This window comes from Pagrus pagrus (assembly GCF_965226575.1).
Source record: "Pagrus pagrus genome assembly, chromosome: 16".
Classification (NCBI taxonomy): Eukaryota; Metazoa; Chordata; class Actinopteri; order Spariformes; family Sparidae; genus Pagrus; species Pagrus pagrus.
In genome coordinates, this window is record NC_140200.1 from 1,700,386 (window position 1) to 1,721,534 (window position 21,149).

At 46.0% G+C, this 21,149-nt stretch overlaps 1 protein-coding gene across 8 annotated transcripts in view; it reads right to left on the bottom strand.

The window, feature by feature from the left end:
- Nucleotides 1-21,149, bottom strand: part of disp1 (dispatched homolog 1) — a 75,332-nt gene that overhangs the window by 2,509 nt on the left and 51,674 nt on the right. For all 8 annotated transcript variants that reach the window (XM_084377425.1, XM_084377430.1, XM_084377424.1 and 5 more), the window contains 8 exons: nucleotides 20,342-21,062; nucleotides 6,681-6,710; nucleotides 5,870-5,993; nucleotides 5,189-5,316; nucleotides 2,661-2,755; nucleotides 2,294-2,391; nucleotides 465-2,054; nucleotides 18-281 (listed from right to left, as the gene is read on the bottom strand). In XM_084377425.1, coding sequence (XP_084233551.1) covers nucleotides 18-281; nucleotides 465-2,054; nucleotides 2,294-2,391; nucleotides 2,661-2,755; nucleotides 5,189-5,316; nucleotides 5,870-5,993; nucleotides 6,681-6,710; nucleotides 20,342-21,021 — 3,009 coding nt within the window. In that variant the 5' untranslated portion in view covers nucleotides 21,022-21,062. The remainder of the gene's footprint in view (nucleotides 1-17; nucleotides 282-464; nucleotides 2,055-2,293; nucleotides 2,392-2,660; nucleotides 2,756-5,188; nucleotides 5,317-5,869; nucleotides 5,994-6,680; nucleotides 6,711-20,341; nucleotides 21,063-21,149) is intronic.

A 21,149-nucleotide genomic window follows, 5' to 3' on the forward strand; every position in this document is an offset into this window, starting at 1 on the left:
CGTGAAATGTGACCCACCTCTCGGTAGAACTGGTACATCTTCTCATAGGCCAACGTGAAGAGGTAGGTGCTCTGAAACTCTAACACTATGGCTCTGATGGTGTCGTTGATGTCGAACCGAGGTCCAGGGGTCTTGCTATCCAGATGGTAGTTAGTACTCCGATCCAGCTCCATGATGGCTCTCTTGATGCACAACTCAAAGACATCCTGCTTGTAGGGGAAGGTGGACTGACTGCAGCAGGGGTAGACCGACGCCTCCTCACAGTCCTGGTTCTCCATCCACTGGTAAATAAACGGTGATTATACTTTACAAATACATCTTCAACATTCAACTGTCCTAACTTTGTATTTTAATGAGAAATGTTTTGGGGACTAAGAAACTTGCCCAACTTGCCATCGGCATTAGGGTTAGTGGGTAATTTTCACTAATCTTTTGAAAATACTTCGCACACTTGTAGTTCTCACCTGTTTGAATGTCTCGATGAAGCAGCTGGTGAAGTCCTGCTCCTCCGACTGAAAGACGAAGCTCTGATTTCTGAGCTTCTGGCAGAAGTTGAGGATCCACAGCTGAGCTGCAGGACTGGCGATGTTGAAGCTGCTATCCAGCATCAGCTTTCCCTTGTTTTTGGGATTCAAGGGGTCCCCGTTATCCACAGGTGTCACGCCCCAGATGATGGTGATGGGCATGTGGAGCTCCTCGCCGTGATGAACCCTCTCAAACATGAAAAGCTTCTTGTACTCTGCGTCGTAGCGCTCGAACGGGTGCGAGGATCGGAACACCTGAAACTCTGCCAGCTCCAGAGACGGGAGCTTCATCTTTGGGTTGACACAAACCACATAGGCCCCGCCCACCGTCATGGCGAGGAACCAGAAGAGCCAGAGGTAGCGCAGTTTGATGACTATGCAGGGCAGCACCTTCTCAAAGAAGATCCTCGACGCCTCAGAGACAGTAAAGAGGCATTTGCTGGCCTTCTGACAAAGACCTGCCCAGAACACCCGGGTGCAGACACCTCCCTCCTGGTGCGGGGGCTTGGTGCAGGGGAACACATTAGGCAGGTAGCGTTCATGTAGCACCACCACAGCAGGAAGCCAAGTCACCATGAGAATATAGTTCACTAATATGGCAGTACCGGCGTAGACACCAAAACAGCGAATGGCGGTGATGTTGCTGACGTAATTGGCATAGAAAGCTGCAGCGGTGGTGAAGCTGGTGACAAACATGGACAAGGCAGCATGTTGTAGCGTCACACTGACCGTCTCTGACAGCTCAGCATGCGGCTTATCAAACTTGGTGTAGTTCCACACGTCGCAAAGCACAAAGGCGTCGTCTGCTCCGATGCCCACCAGGATGATGAGGGCCGTGAGGTTCATGAAGGGGAAGAACTCAAAGTTGAAGACCATTCGGTAAAGAAAGTAAGACACGATCAGTGAGCTGATGATGGCTATTATCGTCATCAGAGTGATGAAAACTGAGCGTGTGTACACACACATGACCAGCAGGACGATCACTATGGCTATGGCAGGATACACTGTGTCTGTGAGGAGGTAGTCCTGAAAGAGGTCGTGTTTGATGCCAAACTCGATCCCTGTAACTGTGGTGATGCCGTCTGAGGCGTTCCAGTTCTCAAAATTGTCTAAATAAATGTTCATCATAGACTCTCCTTTCTCTGTGGGGGAGAAGAGCATGCTGTACTTGAGTACAGGTGGAGGAAACTCCAGGCTCTTGGGACTGAGGAAGTCTTTGTCCACCAGGAAGTGGAGGATCTGGTACACAGCGTTGTACTTGGTGCACTTCCGGGGCACACTGGCACACTTGAGCTGGTCTTTCCGTCGCAGGGCCATGTCCCAGCAGTCAGATGCCAGAGTGCCATTGTGGTAGTACTTGGCACATGAGCGCAGGATCTTGAGCGTGTGCGATACATCACGCTCTGTGATCTTCTGGCAGGACGACCTGTTGGTGAGGACGGCAATGTAGTTACCAAGCGTCCAGCTGGGACAACAGGAGGCATCGTTAGTGCGCTGACAAAGACTCCAGTAGTCCCGATGGGAACGCACCTGGGGACAAAGACAAACAAAAATACATAGTTAGAACAGACAGAACAAGTTACGTGTTTCAACTGTAAAACTTGTTTAAAAAAGCAACCGCTAATTTTCAGTTTCAATGAAAATGCTCAGTCACATTTGACTTTTGGGTGAATGTGTGATCGAAGTCGCTTCTGACTCTGTCTCACTGTCTCAGTATCTTCGGTCTCGGCCGTGGCAGAGGATCGTGCTGTCCCACATGCTGTACGTACCCTTGTGTTGTCCAGATTGCACATAGATTTGATGGCCTGAATGCTCCACAGGTTCTTCCCCTCGGCTGATGTGAACACCAGTCTGGAGTAACTGTCACCTGCAGAGAGAGTTTTATTACTTGAATGGGAAAACCATTTTTCCGGGATTAATAAAAGTTAGGAAATATGAAACCAAAACAACTCTACCATCTGCCTGATATCAGCTCCTACCGATGCTATGTAGAAGATGTGCAGCTGTACCAGCTGTTTGGTTTTCTCTTACCTCTCACATACATTATATGTGTTTTTGTATCATATCAGTGTCTGAGATTAATCTGAAGTTGCCCAACATTATATTCTTATGTAATGACTGTATTCAAACTCTCACCTGGAACGTCACAGAAGAACTCTTTACTGAAGTCCCACTCTGCTTGACGTTTGTCTCGATCAAAGTGCTCATCGGGCCACCTCGGCTCCTGGTGGCTGCAAAACAATGAAAGATTAACACTGTGATTACTTTGGTGTTCAGAATGAGGTGACAAAAGGTGGAAAAGTGGCAATTTACATGTATTAATCACTTTTATATTGGTCATATGTGAGTGGTTTGTAACGTGACGTGAAAAATGCGACCTTCCCCGTCTCATGGTTGCCTGTGCGAGGCTGTGGATGATTTCAAGTCGTTTAATGCTAATGGACTGTGGATTTCTTTGTGAAGGACTCGGGTCAGATTTCCTACGACAGTCCAGAGGATTTGACTTTATGCATCATCTCTGCGCCGCTAACAGAGAGCAACAGTAGCTGAAGTTTCACAGAGCTCCTCTAAACACCAAGATCTTCAGACACTGTTTGAGTCTGATACCATTTCTTAATGAGTCTTTAATGAGCATCGACTGATGCATTTAGTACAAAGTCTGTTTTAAATTGTATTTATTTTGTTCTCTGAGTTTTACAGCACTTTGTAAGATTATTTATTGTCATTATTATTTGTAAGATCAAGGGCTGGAGATAAAAACAAAACACTGTACCCCTGGAGAAGAAAATGGTGCTGCTGCTAATCAGTCAGGAATAACGGAAGACATGTTTGCATAAAGATATAAATCACCAAACAGTGAACAGAGATGTTGTTGTGTCTGAGGCTGCATGATACAAAGTGAAGGAAGCAGATCTGATGCTTAGTAATGAAATAAGCAGCAGTAATTGCTGTTCCAACAGAAATCAGATGAATGACTCACTACAGTACCAGCACACTAGTGTCATTATAATAATAATCATAATAATGGCTCTGACTGAACAGGGGGCCTGAGCGGGTGATGTGCAGACAAGTCTTTGGCATGTGTGTGTGTGTGTGTGTGTGTGTGTGTGTGTGTGTGTGTGTGCACTTTTTGTAAGAATAATGCTGCAGTGTAGCGCAGTGCCTACATGCCAGCGAGCGAGCGAGAAGGCAGAGTAATCAGGTGGCTGTCAGAGAGAGACTGAGGGGTTGACAGACGGAGGGGATGAGGCAGGGGAAGCTTGCTGACAGCAGCAGAGGCCTCTCGGTACACCGTACGCACATAAGTACACAATTACATCTGCAGACAGAGTGTGGAGGGAGACGGACGGTAAGACAAAGGCAGCCACAGACACAGCAGGAGACAGAGAGGAAGACACAGGCTGCAGCTGGAGGGACAGACTCTCTAATCTGCAGAGTGAAGCTGCAAGTTTGAGAAATTCTGACCACGTAGATACAGTCGCAAATATAATATACGTAAATATAAGTCTGAGGCATGATTTTGGTGTCATTGTAACACGGCAGAGCAACAGTTAAAAGGCAGATGGGAGACTTAAAGAGGTCATATTCTGCTTTTTGTGTTCTTGCCTTTCCTTTATTGTGTTATGAAACATTTTGTTCTCAAAGATAGTTACCCTCTCCGCCAGAAAACACTCCTGCACTGCCTGAAACAGCTGGTTTGGAGTCGAGCCTTTACTTCTGTAACTTCAGCGTGTCACTGTGTAACAGACGTTATATAAATATATATTTTTATACAGTTATTATAAAATATTTACACTCCAGTCAGTCAGCAGACAAACGGTCACTACTGCTGTAGCCACGTTATTTTAGATCACACTACTTTGCTCGGCACGACCCGCCCTGCTCTGCCTCTGATTGGCTCATCCTGCCCGTTAAGTACTGCGCATGCGCAACTATCACCAAAGATTGAACAGAGGTGAGGTGTCTCACTCTGTAGCTAAAACGGAGCGTTCAAGACACTGTGTTTTTTGAAGATTAAAGTATGTAAACCTTTTCTACTAGGACGCCGAAATAAAAGTTTGAACCTGAGAATTAGCACAACATGACCTCTTTAATTTGTAGTTTGGGAGAAGCCTAACTTTGATTTAAACTACATTAAACGTCAATACTGGTTTTGCAGATTTCAATCAGATATGAGCAGTGATTTGAATGAAGACCAGAAAAGTGAAGTCAGAGTTAGAGACAGAAAAACATAAACATGCAAAGACCTGCTCTTGATTAGTGAACAGCCTCCCACTGACAGCACACAGTGGACGACCTTGTGGATGGACAGATCTCCACTTTGCTCCCCTTTTCTCTCAAGAGTGGACTCAGACTTTTCAGCATGTCCGTCAACAGCATCCTTCAACTCCTCCACCGCCCTCCCCCCATCCTCCCACTCCAGTCTCCCACCCCGACTCCCCCTCGACCCCTCAATGAGGGAAAGGATAATTATAATATGGGCTGCTATTGTGAGAAAACAGTATTTCTGCGTTGGTGCTGAGTGCCGTTGGATTGTTGCCCCATTAATGTGAAAAAATGAAGCGTTTTCTGTGAGCAGCTACATCAGTGGGAGGTTTTTGAACACCATGTTGTCAGTGTATGTTAGTATATATGTGTGTGTAGTGTAAGAGGTGTGTGTGTACTTTTTGGCCTGCTCATCAGCATATTTGAAGGGGTAGTTTGCCAGCGTTGCTTTGTAGCCCGTATTCTTCACCATGTTGTTCCATGTGACCAGTCGCTGGCCAATGGCTGTTCCCCGTGGCTCAAAACCCTTTTAGGAAGAAAAAAAACAATAAAGAGACAAGTGTTGATAATAAAAACAGTGGGATTATCTTCTTCTTCTCTCTTATACTTCACTTTATATCGTGTCTGTTTGAAGAAGAATTTGGAAAATGTCAATCACAGTTGTCGGGGGATGAGACCAATGATCTGAGACACCAATGTGTCCTCCCACCATCACACTGCTTCTATGAGCTCATACTGGATTGAATGGTTGCTCATGGAGGCGTACCAGGATCACACATCTGAGAGTGGATCTCGTGCACAGTGATCTGGGTTGTCCACATTACTCCCGACACATAAACAGAACCACACCTGCTCAGTACTGAAGGAAAAACCAAATGGAGCTAATAAGATATTCATACAGAACACTGGGGAGGTGCTGGTGCTCTCCACACGTGTGATGGAAAATCTTTTTCTGATAAAACTGGACCTTTATCATTTTAAATCTTCCGAGCTGAAGCCGACTCCACTGACCACACATCCTCACAATTCAATTTTCAGGAGAGTTTATTATGAAAGAAGTGATGGTGGGTCGCACTCACCAGCAGAGGGTCCGAAAAATCAGGCAGGTCGGGCACCAGGATGCCCACGAGAGCACACACCACGATGAGCACTGTGCACACCCCCAGCACCACCACCGGCCAATCAGCGATCAGCTCGGCATAGCTGGAGACAAGGAGGAGACTTTAAGTTAGTAACAACCAGGACATGCCTCCCGTCGTATATACGTAGAAAGATAAACAACAAGACTATTACTCATTCAAAATTTACTACATCTCAAAAATACTAAAAGTTAAGCTTAAGAGTCAAACGGAGCCAGTGAGCCTGTTGATCCCCATTTATCTGATGAGTCATTTGAAATACTGAGAAAAAGATGAATTTTTAATTAATGAATAATTACATTTGGATGAAAAAAGGGGCCATGAGAGGGAAAAGGAAACATTAGTTGAAGCGTGCTTGATTTCGGCCTCGCTTGATTAGATATAGTGTTAGTGGCTGTGTACACGGAGTATCCATCCCTAAGCAATACTCATAACACTTGTGATTTTGCCTCTAAACCTTTCTGAAAGCCCTGGAAAAGCCTTGATCCTTTATTAAACAGTGTCCTGGATTAGGTTTGAGACTGCAGTATAATGGAAAGATGAGGAGATCCAAGTTGCTGGTTAACAGAGGCCAGGTACAGAGAGAGAGACGCACAACTCCCGCCGATAACTCTCATGACTCACTGCTGAGGAATGACAGCTCCACGGGAGCAGTGATGGATGGATGACAGGAATAAAGGGAGGAGGAGGAGGAGAGAGCTTTGTAGTCCAGAGCATCAACACAGAAGAAACAGATTTTGGCAGGTCTTACCTTTTGGGGAATCGAAAGGGCCTTGGAGGGCTGAAAAACAAAAAGAGGGAGATAAATCAGGTTTACATTTTGAAGTCAAAGCAACAGCCAATCAAAAACAGATTTGTAGAGACTTTTGAGCAAGAGTGGACATCTTTTCTTCATAATCCTCGTCTTTTCTCCCCCAGCACACCTTGGGGTACTGGACCACTGCAAACATTAAAACTGACGTGGCTGTCAAAACCACTTTCCAGTGAATTTATCAGAATGCTCCTGGCTCTTTTTTTACAAAGTGCTTGTGTTTCTGACATAGATGTGCCACACACAGACCACTGAGGCAGACTATAAAATAAATACATTGACACTAAAGACAGAAACAGACATGAAAACTCCTGCCTGGCTCACACTGACCCTGAAGGATTTCTTGATGAACTCAAACCACATCTGAAGGGGGTTTCAGGTCAGCTCGAACCAAAGTAAAGCCCCAAATGCTCCAAATAACTGTAAAACAACAACTTTCAATCTGATCTGAACTTAAACCCATGCAGCGACACGAGACGTGTCACAACAGAAACACAAAGTGAGTGAGACTTTTTCAGACAGAGTTTCTCCTGGTTCGTTTCCTGTGATGTGGCCTCCTGAAATTGGCACGTTGGACCCAAACACACACCAACACACACACACACACACACACACACACACACACACACACACTCGGGGCCTATCTGGACTTCTCGTCAGCTCCTCCTGGGAGCGGTGGGGAGCGTCCGGTATGCCGGGAGCAGCAAACGCCCCGGGTGGAGGGGAAGAGGAGGGAGGGAGAGGAAGCAGGAGAAGCAGATATGGCCGCCTGATCACAGCGTGGCTGTGGCAGATAAATGATACAGGCTGAAGACGTCAGGGGGGATATGAGGACTGGTGTTTGTGGAGAGAATACAGGAGGAGGGAGGGAAGTGACAACGTGCCAGGAGATACTGTTATTTCCTGAAAGGAAGCTCCAGAAGATTTAAATGTCTTCTCATTTACAACTGGTATTAAAAAGCAATCTCACTGTCTTGCTCATGTCAGCAGATCTCAGTAGGACTGTAAATCTCAAGTTTCATCACAACACGATATTTGCCGATATCACAAAGTCTGCTGCGATACGATGTCGATATGAGATGATTATGTCCATTTAACACAATCAGTTACATTTATATCAACTCACAAAAAGAATCTAAAATATGATTTGACAGTTTTTCTACTGAACTCTTCAGTGGAAATATCATTTTATCAGTGACTCCAGACATTTAAATGTCTTTGATAAAAACAAAGCTCTGTTTAGAAAGGAGCTGAGCCTGGAGGGAAACGTGACACAGACGTGGGAATTTCAAAATCATTGCGTATCTTAAAGATGGCGGAATGTTGATGTTTTCACTTTGCATCGATGCTGTTGGATCGTTGATCACTGAATCAATATATCCATCCAGATTGATGTATCGTTTCAGCCCTATACATTAAAGCCACCTGTCAAAGGTAGCTCCAAAAACATGAAGGGCATCACAGAAGAGAGCGTCCGCTTCACTGAGACGGCATCAATAACCACCCGGACGACTCCGCGTCAGACGAAGGGCAGACGCAGCAGATGGGCCTCTCCTTGGATTAGACGGACATTTTCAGACATACCCCATCAGAAAAGACATTTGTAAAGATAAACGTTCTGCTTTAATAGCCCAAACTAACAGCTGAGTGTATTTCTCAGTGCATCACAGATTGTATCCACATCTCCACTGTGTGAAATCTGCCCTTAATTTACCCCCAACGATGACACAGAGAGTTCAGTGGTCGCTCGCTGCTGCAGCCATCATGTTATTAGCACTCGGGATATCAGTGCTGTGATTTAAGGCCGGAGAGGCTGCTGCTGTATTCTCGCCCGTCAGAGCAACATGTGGGGAACGTTATAATTAGTGGTAATGGGACGCACAAATGATCCGGAGCTATTGGAGAGGAATTTTACTCCACGGGGGGAGGGGAGGGTAGGAAGGCTGTAAATCCCTTTCAAGGCTTCACTGGACACTTTAATATGACAGCCAGATGTCAAGTGTTTGTGTTGTTGTTGTTGTTGTTGAAAAACTGTCTGGACGTTGTTGTTGTTGTTGTTGCAAATGTGATAAATATGTAAATGCCACTTGACAGAGTTGTAGATGAGAGTCTGTTTTTGATATTCTAACTCAAATATCAAATTATTCTTGATTATAATAATATTACTGACTTCTTCCGTAAGTTGGACTTTCCCTTCAACTTACAAAGTGACCTTTGACCCGGTTTAAACCAACAATGCTTAATGAAAACCACATTTTCCTTTTCCCCGTCTTTGAACTAGTAGCCAAGGGAAAACTCTGTATTGCTAATGTAATTCCTTTTGCTCTGTCTCTTGTCTTTCCATGTATGGCCTTGAACTGCAGACCTCAGGACACAGATATGGCCCAAAATGGAGGAGACGAGTTATTGGAAATAGTTGGAATGGATTCATAAAAGCGCCTTCAGGCATATCTATTTGTCTGCTGAGCGTCTGTTTTGAATTTTGGTCTGCAGCGCTTCAATCTGAGTCCATTTCAGCCAATTGGACGAAAGCGCAGCATACCTGAACCCCGCCATTTGGCCCCCAGAAATTTTAGCGATGAAGATGACATATATCAAAAATCCGTCAAGCCAGCAGCAATAACTCTTTCTGCTCTCTTAAAACTCAGGTGACCTTTCTTGTAACGATTTTAGGAGATTAAATCCAGATTTGGCAACGTTGGGACTTTTATTTTGGCCTCAGTCTGTCAAAGGTCATAAACCAACACACAGCAGACCTTATTCACATGGAAATAAATGTATAGAGAAAATGGCAGAGGGGGAGGTGGGGTGTTGGTGTGTAGAGGTAGTGTTGACTGATGGTTACAGACGCTTTAAATTCAGCAGGATGACAACCCACCGCGTCGGGTTTCCTCCCCGACCCTCTGATCACAGACGCTCATGACACCTCGAAAGAAAACTTAAAGCGCAGACTCTCTCTCGTCCTTTCTGCCTCCTCCCTCTCGCGGCTTCTGCCCCGGCTCTTATTTTCACTCCCTCTCCCCCGGCCCTGACTAACCTTTCAGTGTTATTCTATTTACCAGAGGGAGAGTGTTTCTGGATCACTGGGCTAATTAATAAGGTAAACACAGACCGCCAGCCGCTCACTCAGCACTGTGCTGACAGAGTGGGGAAACAGAGAAGCAGTTGGGGGCTGTGGAGTGTGTGCGAGGCTAAGCTGTGTTTATGTGTGGGTCTGCTTACACGACCTACACACTGACAGTGGAGAATTTTTGCAAGGTGATCCAAAATGGTGGTCAGAGAGGGTGTTTTCAGAGGGAGCTGAGTTTGACCTTTAAGGTCAAAGTGTCGTCTGACCGCATCTAAAGGGAGAAGAGTTGGTGCCGGACCCTTTTGGACAGCCTCTCCCAGTGAAGTGTTTGTGTGCACACGGGCCAATCGGTGCTGACAGAGGAGCTGATCGCTGGATCGTCAGTTTCAGAAAAGTTACAAATATTGTCGGAAGCAGAAGTGTGGGACAAGATTTACCGGACCGATCTTGAAGAGTTTAGTGGCTCTAAGTGCATCAAACAAGTGTATCACTCAGAAAAGTGTGTAAGGGGAGGAAATGTACGTATACAACAATATTTTTTGTCCACCTTAAAATATTCTGTCTCACTGCTTTTGCATAATAAGTAACAATTCTGCATTAGAATATCTTAAAAAACGACGAGCTGTATATTTTGTTTAATTATGTCCTTAGATGTCCCAAACAATGTTCAGACCCAAACAACTAAACAAACAAACAACCAAACAAACAAACATCAGAGGTGTCATCATATTGAAAAACTTTCATTTTGACTGTTTTGATGTTGAGGTGAGCAGTTTTCTGATCTGAGTGAATGTGACTGTATTTGCCTATGAATGTGCACGAGTGTCTGTGTGTGTGTGTGTGTGTGTGTGTGTGTGTGTGTGTGTGTGTGTGTGTGTGCGTTATTGTACCGGACTGTGCACGTGTGCCGGAGGGGGTTGCGGGTGAGGGTTCAGAGACGGGGGGAGGGGGGTTAACTGTCAACAGACGGGCAGGTAAATATTTCATGAACAAGGCCTTCAAGTCGGAGCAAGAGCAATTACTGTCAAACGTCGGGCTGCCGGGCCCGCCTCGGCCTGATTACTGCCTCGCTGGAACGCTGCACACAATTAGAGGCTCGACCTAGCCATGAAATAGGTCCAAGCGACCAGCACTCTCCTCTGAATGACATCATGAGACTAGTTAGGCAGAACAACACTGCGCTGTGCCTGACAGAAGGCCTGTGTGTGTGTGTGTCTATACAAAGACTCTTATGGCTGAAGCAGAATACTGACAGGGATATTAACAATCCCCAAAGTGAGTCTCCGTGTGCACCGAGGTGACATTAACAAGACTGTAAATATCAAATAGGCCCAAAGGGAATACAACCACGACAGTGTTAACACTTTGTGACGCACAAACAGCTCAACAAACAGCTCTAATGTCTGAAAATGAACTTTTTACCTTCGCCATTATTCACATGCACACACTGAGGTCCACATGGGGCTTTTTAAGAAGCACATGAAAGTGTGTGTTTGTCTAAATAAAATGAATTAGGATGAAATTAGTTGAGCAGCGCTTCTGTAAACAATCATAAAATCCAGCAGTGTAAACACTCTGAGCTCTACACCTCAGCACATGAGAGAGACACCCGACCAGAGTCAGAACAGGGTTATAAATCGGACACGCTGTGGTTCCCAATGGCTTCAATAATTTCTCAGCACACTCCTTCAGCCCGTTCTCACCTGAAAAATGTGACAACTGAGAATATACAATCTGTCACAGGAAACAAAAGCAGAGATAATAAGTTAGAGGAAAGCTGGAGGATGGAAGGTATATTATCTTCAGCAGTAACACAGAGTGATTCACGGGGAATCATGTTTCCAACAGGCCTCCAATAAACACGGGAACAGGCCTGAGCTGTTTAAACACAAAGTTTAAATGGAGGTCAGCTGGGGACACTCTTCCCTCATTATCACAGAAGAAGTGTACGCAGCGCCGTGAGGTCAAACTTCTGTTGTGTTTATTATACGTCTGTGTGTTAGAGTCATTTCACCTGCTACTACTTTAGCCACAGGTGACGTCAACACAAGTCCAAAACTAACATATAATTAATTTATGATCACATCAGACAAAGAAAATCAGCCAATTTTGCTTTAAAAGCAGCTGCCGCTTATTTTTCTGTCGATTAACTTCCTTATATGCATGTTCTGAGGCGGTGAAGCTGGACGTCCATGTGTTTCCGTGTCTTGTGGGCGGATCCAGCGGCGAGCGTGGCCTCTGCCGGCTGCACCTGCCATTCCCCTAAATTCTCGGAGGTGAAATACGAGGGCGCTCAAATTCCAGGCATACAGGCGGGATTTCAGCACTGTAGCCAATAGTTACAAGCTGTCAGTCAGTGTGACGTCTTTATTATGGCTGCGCCTCCACTCATCTTTATGACTTTGAGCTCACAAACCCAGAGGGGTGCAAGGGAGTGGAGCACAGAAACATTGTGAAACATCTTCGCAGAGCAAGAGATTTCTTTTGTAAGTGAAGAAAAAAAAACTCATTTCAGATCTTGTGTTATAAAAGTTGTAGCCATGTATGTGATTAGTACAACTCTCTACTACAAGGTTAGTCTACAACAGGTGCCAGCAGGGATCTGCGCTGCACAAGGTTTGAATGTGCCGGGCCAGAAAAATCTGAATCCAGAAATCCTTCCCAACCTGCCAACCTCACACTGCATGGCTGACTGCAACTGTAAGCAAGCCAGCTCTGAGCGGGTGTGTGTGGCCGGTGAGAACAGCGGGGCCTCCTCGAAGACCTCCAGAGGTGGAACCAATGGTTTTCACCTGACGCCGCACCAGAGACCATTCAGCTTCCTCCCACAGGTGTCTGTTCATACTGCTCGTTAAAAAAGAGGTCAGGCAGACACAGAGACGACGAGCGTGGAGAGGGATTCACGATGTGAAAGGAAACCACAAACAAAGAAGACAAACTACAGTCCAGCGAGACATTTGGCTCAACCCGAAGCAGAACCCCACCTCTCCCGATACAAAGCATGTTTATTTCAGCCTGGGAGGAGAAACTTGGATCTTTCTCCTGCAAAGAGAGAATTCCCCTTCTGGAGCCAGTTCACCTTATTAAAACAAGATGAGTCACTGACGCTTATTAACAAAAAGGTTTGTGTAAACTCAGCGCTTCATGCATTAATAGAGAAGCACGCATGCCTCGGCAAGGGCAACATTTCTCATTTGAGAGATGATATGGCTACTGATCATGCCGCTGGAGAACAGGTAAACTTTAAAATGACCCCAAAGCCAAAAGTCAGCACTCAAACCTCCCCAACATCCCAAGTTTGTCTGGTGATGTAAAGACACCTGGTGCTGCCTCATCTTTCAACGGTAATAGATTGGATAGAAGATGATATTAGAGGATATTTCGAACAGTATGATTTTAAGAAAGCTGGCTCCTGTCGAGGCCCTGAGGCCAGGAGCCTTAGTGATGATAACTGAGTCAAACCTGTCCCGTCTACTCCCTCAGTGTGTCGGTGATGGGAAGGGCGAGTGCTGGAGTCTGGAAAATTCCAAGTGGAGGTTCAGAAAGTGCACAAGAGGAAGAAGAAGCACAGAAAAAGGTGCGTCATCAGACAGCTGGTTCGGTTTGATTCAATCAAACACTCATGTGAACGCGAAGAAGAAGAAATGAAAACCTTTTCATAACAGACACGCCTGCACTCTGCATTTAATTAAAAAGAAGGAGCATCGATTATCTGTGAACAAAATGTTCTATTGTTTCATTAACACAGAAAATATCACATGCAACAGAAAACATACAGGATGCCCTCAAAACATGTGAGGACTCCCACAGCAGCGTTCAGAGAGCCAGTAGCTCAGAGGCTGACTGTGTTTCTGTCGCACTCACTAATTGATACATGTGGTGGAGCCGGTTAGATTATTTTAGTCCGGTCATGTTTTTTTTGGTCAGCTCATTTGGAAGAAGAGTAAAGACTTGTTCGCACCGGTCCGCTTATTAATCCATGCGCCTGCTGCGGCCGCAACAACAAACAGCTCCTGTTTTAGGAAAAACTACTGAGCCTCACCTCCGTCAAAGGCCGAGCAGACAGATGTTCAGTGTTGGACAACTGCAACGTTATTTAGGTCATAAATGAAACGACTCGAAAGTTTAAACCAGCGTATTAGAGCTTCCTGCAGCAGCCTGAAAATAAGATGCTTATAACTGATAACTGATATTGTTGATGCTGTCCACTTCAGATGGATCAGAGAAAATAAAGCTCCACAACCATAACTACAGTTTGCCACAGTCTGCACACATGTAGCAGTTCATCCCCTTCAAAGTCAGCAGCAGCGACCGTCTTCATCCAGCTGAGGCCCGGCTAGCTGCTCACTCAGCTTATGAGAAGTCAGGACGTCATGCTCACACATCGGGCTTTGATCCGGCTCGATGGGGCAGCACGGGCCTCTGATCTGGGACGGCTATCTCTGTGGGCTTTGCTTCACACTCAGGACCTACACTGTACGAATGAGTGGGGCGCATTGAGAAATGAAAATGGCTACAAGAAAGAAAGAAAGCTGCCAGGGAAACAGAGTCAGGTGAGGACGAGTGCATTCCTGGATACAATACTCATTTATTTATCAGTTATTTGGACAGAAATTATACTTGAGGCCACTATAACCAGTTCAGTTTGCTATTGTAATGGCTTTCTCGCTATGATGCCGGAGACCACAGTCTTCTTACACTCCCACAGAACCCAAACTGTGAGCAGAGCCGATGTTACTCGATAACAGATCTTGAGATAGACCATAAAATACGAGTGTCCCTCCGGACCAGGCTCGAAGTCTGGAGTAAAATCGCTCACCGGTGCATGACATGTAAAAATCACTCAACCGTCCCCCTCAAGGAAAGATCTTAAATGATGTTTTAATTTGCAGAAAGGAGAGCGACCACATGCTTTCTGCTTTAAACCAACACACAGGCAACATATCATAGTCAAGTCATGCACGTATATCTTAGCTCTGCGTTGGAAACGTCAGCGTACTTTTATCCCGGGCTAACCTTGTAGCTCCATTTGTTCTCCTCCAGGACAAGCGAGTATTAGACATGCAGGATGTGAGTAAATCTCAGCCATCCATCACTGAGCCTTTACAACACAAGCCCCACGAGCCACAACATGCACACACACACACACACACACACACACACACACACACACTTTTTTCTGATGCAATCTTCTAATTTCAGTTGCGTTTAACAGCATGTAACATGGGCTATTAACTGAATGTGCTCTGCATATAAAAAAGTGAGAATGAGAGAAAAGGCTGCAGGCGTTTAAAAGACCCAGATCGCTAGTTTCTCTTGTCGCAAATTAACTGAAGGTAAAGAGCCCCGAGGGTCAGTTATCATCACCATTTTACAACCGGCTGAGGTGTCTCTCTTTGAGAAGTAACCCCCCTTCCTCCACATCTTTGTCTGATACTTTAATAACTAATTGTATCGACAGAATAATAACCGCTCTTTTCTCTTATTCCCTGTTGTATCACTCTGATCTCTGAGCAGTCAGCGACACATCGCAGCTTCCTCTGCTGCGGCTGCACACTCATCTGTTTTGAGGAGCTCTGCTAAATCCTACAATGTGAGTGTAAAAGTATTTTTAGGTGTCAAAGCAGGTGATGAATAGTTTCCCCCCCAGAGGTAAGAAGAGGTTTTGTTTGACCTGCTTCTGTTGGTCCTGTGTGGAGGCATGCACGAGGTGAACACAACTGTTCAACACAGCGAACTTTCACCGCCCGAGGGGCCACAAAACAGACGTGTAGGTGTGTGACTGTGTGTGTTTGTGCGCTACATTTAGAGTGTCGTACCCTCAACAGTGTTTGTTTGTTCATCGCTCATAATAAGCATCTCTGATTACTGTGCCCTGCTTACTCTACACCATCATGTGCTTAATGATCTTTAACAGAAGATTATTAAAGGCTTTTCTCCTGCGTCTTGGAGAGTTAATAATGTGTGGAGCACAATCAGGTCATTAGTCTCAATGTCATCTTTAAAAAACAAAGCAGTCCCTGATATTTCTGATGCAATGCCTCTTTTATAAATAAAGGTTAAGTATCGTAACCCTGGATTCTATGAGTACAGTCACTACCGGGCTGATCCTGCGTGGATGCGCAGTTGACAAGATTTACTTTCACGCCCTTGTGCAGTTTAAAAACCCTGCATGACCCGGTTCTGCTCTGCTTAAGGTCCCTCTCCCAGTCTGCTCTGATTGGTCAGCTCTCACAGGCCTAAGCAGCCCCTCAGCAGGCACCACCCACCGTGTTTCTGCATCCGCTCTGCCGGTGTGTTTTGCAGGGTGCCAGGCTGAGGACGGTGACTGTACAGTCCTGACATCAGAACCTTTAGAGACCTTAAGACATTTAAAGTCATGTTCTTGTGGACTGAGCTTCTTCATACTTTACATCATAATCAAAGACATGGAAATCCCAACTTCACAATATGGGACCTTTAAGACTCAATGATAGACAGATAATAAGTGACTGAAGATTTCCCCCCAGCAAACTCAGAATATACAAGGCTGAGCCACAGCTTTTAAACGAGGTATCCAGGTAACATGGATCATAAAAAAGCACCAGCGGGCCTTATTTGTTCCAGACTGGCCAAAGGACTCGCACACAGTTGTTACTGTTGATAATGCGCAAAGCCTTGTCAGGCTGACACCCTGAAGTACAGAGCACACCGATCACAGTCAGACAAACCCTCGCTGGTTGAGGCTTGCAGCTGTCCGACAGAAAGTGAGAGATGGAGGGGGAAAAGAGAAATGTTCTGCTCATGATGCTCAGAACTGTGCAGACTTACATGGTCCAACAAAAATGTTGAGACCCGTCCGACTGATAAAAAAGCTGCAGAAGTACACGTGATGAACTGCTCCGATCTTTGGAGTTGTCATGTTTTCATACAGTTTTTCTCATGTGTTATAGCAACCAAACCACCTGGCGCCTACAAATACTACAAAATTCAAACTTGCTCAAGATAATGAAAGCTGACCTTTTCCTGAGAGGAGGGAGTGAGAGGCAGGAATTCTTGCTATCTGACAAGGCATGAATCTAAACCAAACTTGTGGTTGCCAAACAACAAGAGCTGTTGCGAGAGGCATCTGTGAAGAATGGTCGAAACATTTAGCTCCAGGAGAGCGGAGAGCGAGGGGGGAGGTAGGTTAAATACGTGACGTGACCCCGGATGGTTGAGTGTCAGTGAGCTGTGCGGTGGCTGTTGCAGGGTCATGAGTGGAGGTAGAAGCAGGTTAGCTGAACCTCAGGTACATTATCTGTGTTGTTCATCCTCTTAATGTGCACTCAGAGCCCGAGTGAAGCCGTGAAACTGCAGCAACGGTGTAAGTGTGCACACTAAACTCCAGATTAACACTTTCAGACTGTGTGCTTAGTGCTTCACTCTTCTTCACTTGTGGATACTTATGCTTTTACACACATACTCAAGTGTAGCGATGGAAAAAGTCTCCAGATTCACAGGCTGGTTACGGCCTGGTCATGACCTCGATTTCTCAGACGCGGTTCAGTTCACAACTCTCTTTTTTGTTGTTGTTAGTTTGTTATCTTGGTTCTGGTTTGATCTGCATCTTATTGTCTCAGATTCACATTTTAGTTTCAAGTTAATTTCTTCTCTTTTGGGGTTCAGCTGTAGAAGATTCAGGCACATCCACTCACTGATTTGTTTGATGCACTTATTTAGTAATTGTAAGGGACTGTAGTCATGTGGCGACAGAGTCACGTAGAGCATGTAAATGTTAAAGAAGAGGCCTGAGAATAGACCCTGGAGGAGAGGGAGACAGGAACAAACAGTGGATGAGACTGTAGATCATCGTGTCACAGTTTTGGCCTTGGTTTCACAATTGTAACGCAAATACTCAAGTGTAAAACGGATGAACTTACAAGCTACAATAAAAATCTGACACACATTAATTGGTAAAACTCATTGGTAACCACTAAAGACGCAGCAGTGTGGAAGTGGGGTCCAGTGTTTCTGCTGCTCTGTGGCTTAAAGGCTTTCACCTGAAGCCTTTAAACCTGCTGGCACATACTGAGCTGACCCGGGGCCAAACAGCTGACATCCCAAGGACACACTGTTTCCATCCCATCTTAAATAATACACATAAAATGGCTGTGAGAGATAATCTTACAGCGAAGACACAGACATGGTCCAACTAATACTTTTAACAGACCCGGAGAGAGGGAAAAAAAACAGAGCGATAAACAAGTGATGGCTGAATCTGTTCCTTTAGCCGGTCTGCAGAAACTGCTGAGTTGTGCTTGCCTTTTCAAAAGATTTGGTTTAATTCATATGAGGATAAAGACTAAAGGCTTTTGATCATTCTCAAAATAGAAACATTTGGAAACAAAGTACGGGCTAATCTTTACATGGATTAATGTTTTGTGAAGCCGAGAACAGAGGTATAAAAATCCCCTGTTGTGAAACGCACATAAAAAGGTCTCCGCAAAGAGCTAATGTTACAATCTGTGTGTGTGTGTGTGTGTGTGTGTGTGTGATCACAGACGTAATCCCTCGGCTAATCTGGCAGATCACAGCCCAGAGGCAGATCATACTGATATCTGACACCATCTTGTCTGACTCCATACCCTCAAATTATCCAGGCTATTAGGAATATATAGGATCCTGGTTTATGTCCACGGGAGGGAGGGTGTGTGTGTGTGTGTGTGTGTGTGTGTGTGTGTGTGTGTGTGTGTGTGTGTGTTATATTTCCAAGTTATATTTAACTACCACCAAACTCCAGCAGCTCTCAGCACAGGGAGGAGGACTGGAGAAGGGAGACGAGGTCTGAAGGTTTTTGTTAACGTCTGGGTTCAGGGCAAAACTATACGACTGAGGCAGGTATATCGTTTCCTACGTCTAATCTCACCATCTGACACACACACACACACACACACACACACACACACACAGTACAGGGAAGGGGGAATTTGGGGATGCAGTCTTGAAGCAAATCCAGGCCCTGTAATTCAAACCTGTCATCGCAGAACAAGAGGGACCTGGTTGGTAAATAAGAGAGTGGTTCAACATTAGAGACGCATACGTCCACATCTGCTCTGCATTCTGACGTGGAACAAGAGACAGAGGAGAGAGGGAGGCATGGAGAAAGAAAGAAAGAGTGTTAATAGAGTGAGAGAAAAACTGAGGGAAAGAAAAAAATATATAAAGTAGCCGAGAGCAGGGAGGAGGGAAAACTGCATCTTAACGCCTGCGACACAATCCTGTTCGGCCCGTCTGTGCCCACCCAGGGTTCAGTTTGTGCTCGCCAGGTTTGGTTGTCAGTCCCCGCTGTGGCTACACAAACCTTATCTTTCAGCGCCACCCACAACGTCCCGACTACTAATGAAAATGACGAGGGAAGACTTCATTTCAGTGAGGAAAATTCCACGTTGTAAATAAAGTCTCATGCAAATCAGACTCCCCACAACGAGCTGCTGCCATTAAGAGGAGCAGACATGAGTAAATAATTACTTGTGCAGAGTTTTCACCTCCTGCCTGCCCTTCTCTGCGGTGATGGTAAATATAGGATTATGCAAATGATCATGCGAGGCATTAAATGGTTCCAGTTTCAAATGCGGTGGCGGGCCTGTGGTTTTGGAGTGGAAGGGAAAGAGCCGACTCACTATATATGGATCACTTGAGGAAAAGAAAAAGGCGCCTGCCAACAAATGCGCTCAATGCTAACATTCTGCTTCGACTGGAGAAGGCATGGTCGCCATGTGTGTATACATGAGTGTGCTTTGCATGCACGTTTCATTTAATCTGAAGAAAAACTTGCAGCATTCCTCTCATCTCGTGGATAAACTTTGCTTTGGCTGTTTGTATCCCGACAGCCAGGAGGGTTGAGCGAACACAAGCCATAGAAAATTGTAAAAATCACCACAGAAAACACAAATGTGAGCCGGTGTTACTGTGAACCGGCCTTCAAACACCAGCCTCAACTACAGGACAAAACCTCAGTGAGTGTGTGTCATGGATGCATGATAGAGGAGCTTCACCTGTTTTTTAAAAGCCAGGTATCAAATGTCTGGGGTCAATAAATACACAATCATCCACACACATCCACACAGTCGAGCTGGAGCTAGTATGCAAAGAAACACAGGACACACGTATGGATCCACACTAAGACAACAGTGGTGTCCACAGGCCACATAGCGTTTCTTTCAGCATGTGCAGCAGCAGGCAGCCGCCCAGAGAAAAAGGCACAGAGCCCAGCTACTTTTTTCCGAGCCGCCACCTTTTTCGTGCGGCCGCTCTGAGCACTTCGAGTTGAAAAAAAAATCAATCAACTTTTCTGAAAAGGCGCTGGTGATGTCACCCGTTTTCTTTTTCCTGGCCTAGGCGATAATATTCCAGGTATTTTTGTCTCTCAGGTATGTGGACACGGGCCCTTAGACTCTTAAGCAGCATTATTAGCTGAATTTCAGATCAGAGAGACACCAGAAAGCTAACCCGACGTACACCATGTTCGACAGATGCTGAGAACATCACAAAGAACGTCTCCTCCCCCTACCTGCTTCCAGGCGTCTGGTTCTGGAGGTGCTCTTGCCAGCGCTGGTGATGGTGGTGATGGAGACAGAGAGGAGAGGATGGGTGAGGAGGATGGGGATGTGGGTGAGAGTATGTGCAGGCAGACAGGCAGCAGGGGCAGGATGGAGCGGTCCCGGGGTGGGGGACGGAGCCGGGTCCTGGTCCTGTGCCTGGAGTCTGGAAGAGCGGGCAGTCCGGCTGCCCGCAGGGACAGCACAGGGTGGAGTGGAAGTGACAGTGCTGGCAGCAGAGCGGCGGGGGCTGGAGAGGAGGGGAGGAGGACGGAGAGAGGGTGGAGGGCAGGTCACATTTGGCCAGCCTCTGGGAGTCTGTGATGGAAGAGGCGACGGAGGACGAGGGCAGGTTCCTCAAGGAGCCGTTCTGTTTGACTACGCCGCCATTTTGGCTCGGCCTGTTCGTTCTCTGGGTAACGTGTGATCTCTGCTGCTTCGGCTGCGTCGGTTTACATGCTGCATCCTTCACTGTGACGTCTTCCTCTCCGTCTGCTGTCGGGGAGTCACCGCTACAGGCTGCTGCGAGAGGGTCCTGGCCGGTGTTGACTGGTGTGCTGGTGTTTGAAGGGGCGTTTCCGTTGGCGCTGAGAGGGTGGTGACCTCCGTTACTGAGGGCCAGAGGGTCGCCACTTGCATCGCTCAGGGCCATGGTCCTCTCCCAGCGGGCCTGGCAAGGACACTGTCACTCCTCTGAGGGACAAGAAGACAACAGAGAGGAAAGTTTAGTCTCTAGAGATAAAATATCAGGTTAAATGCTGCATGTAATACACAAGAACA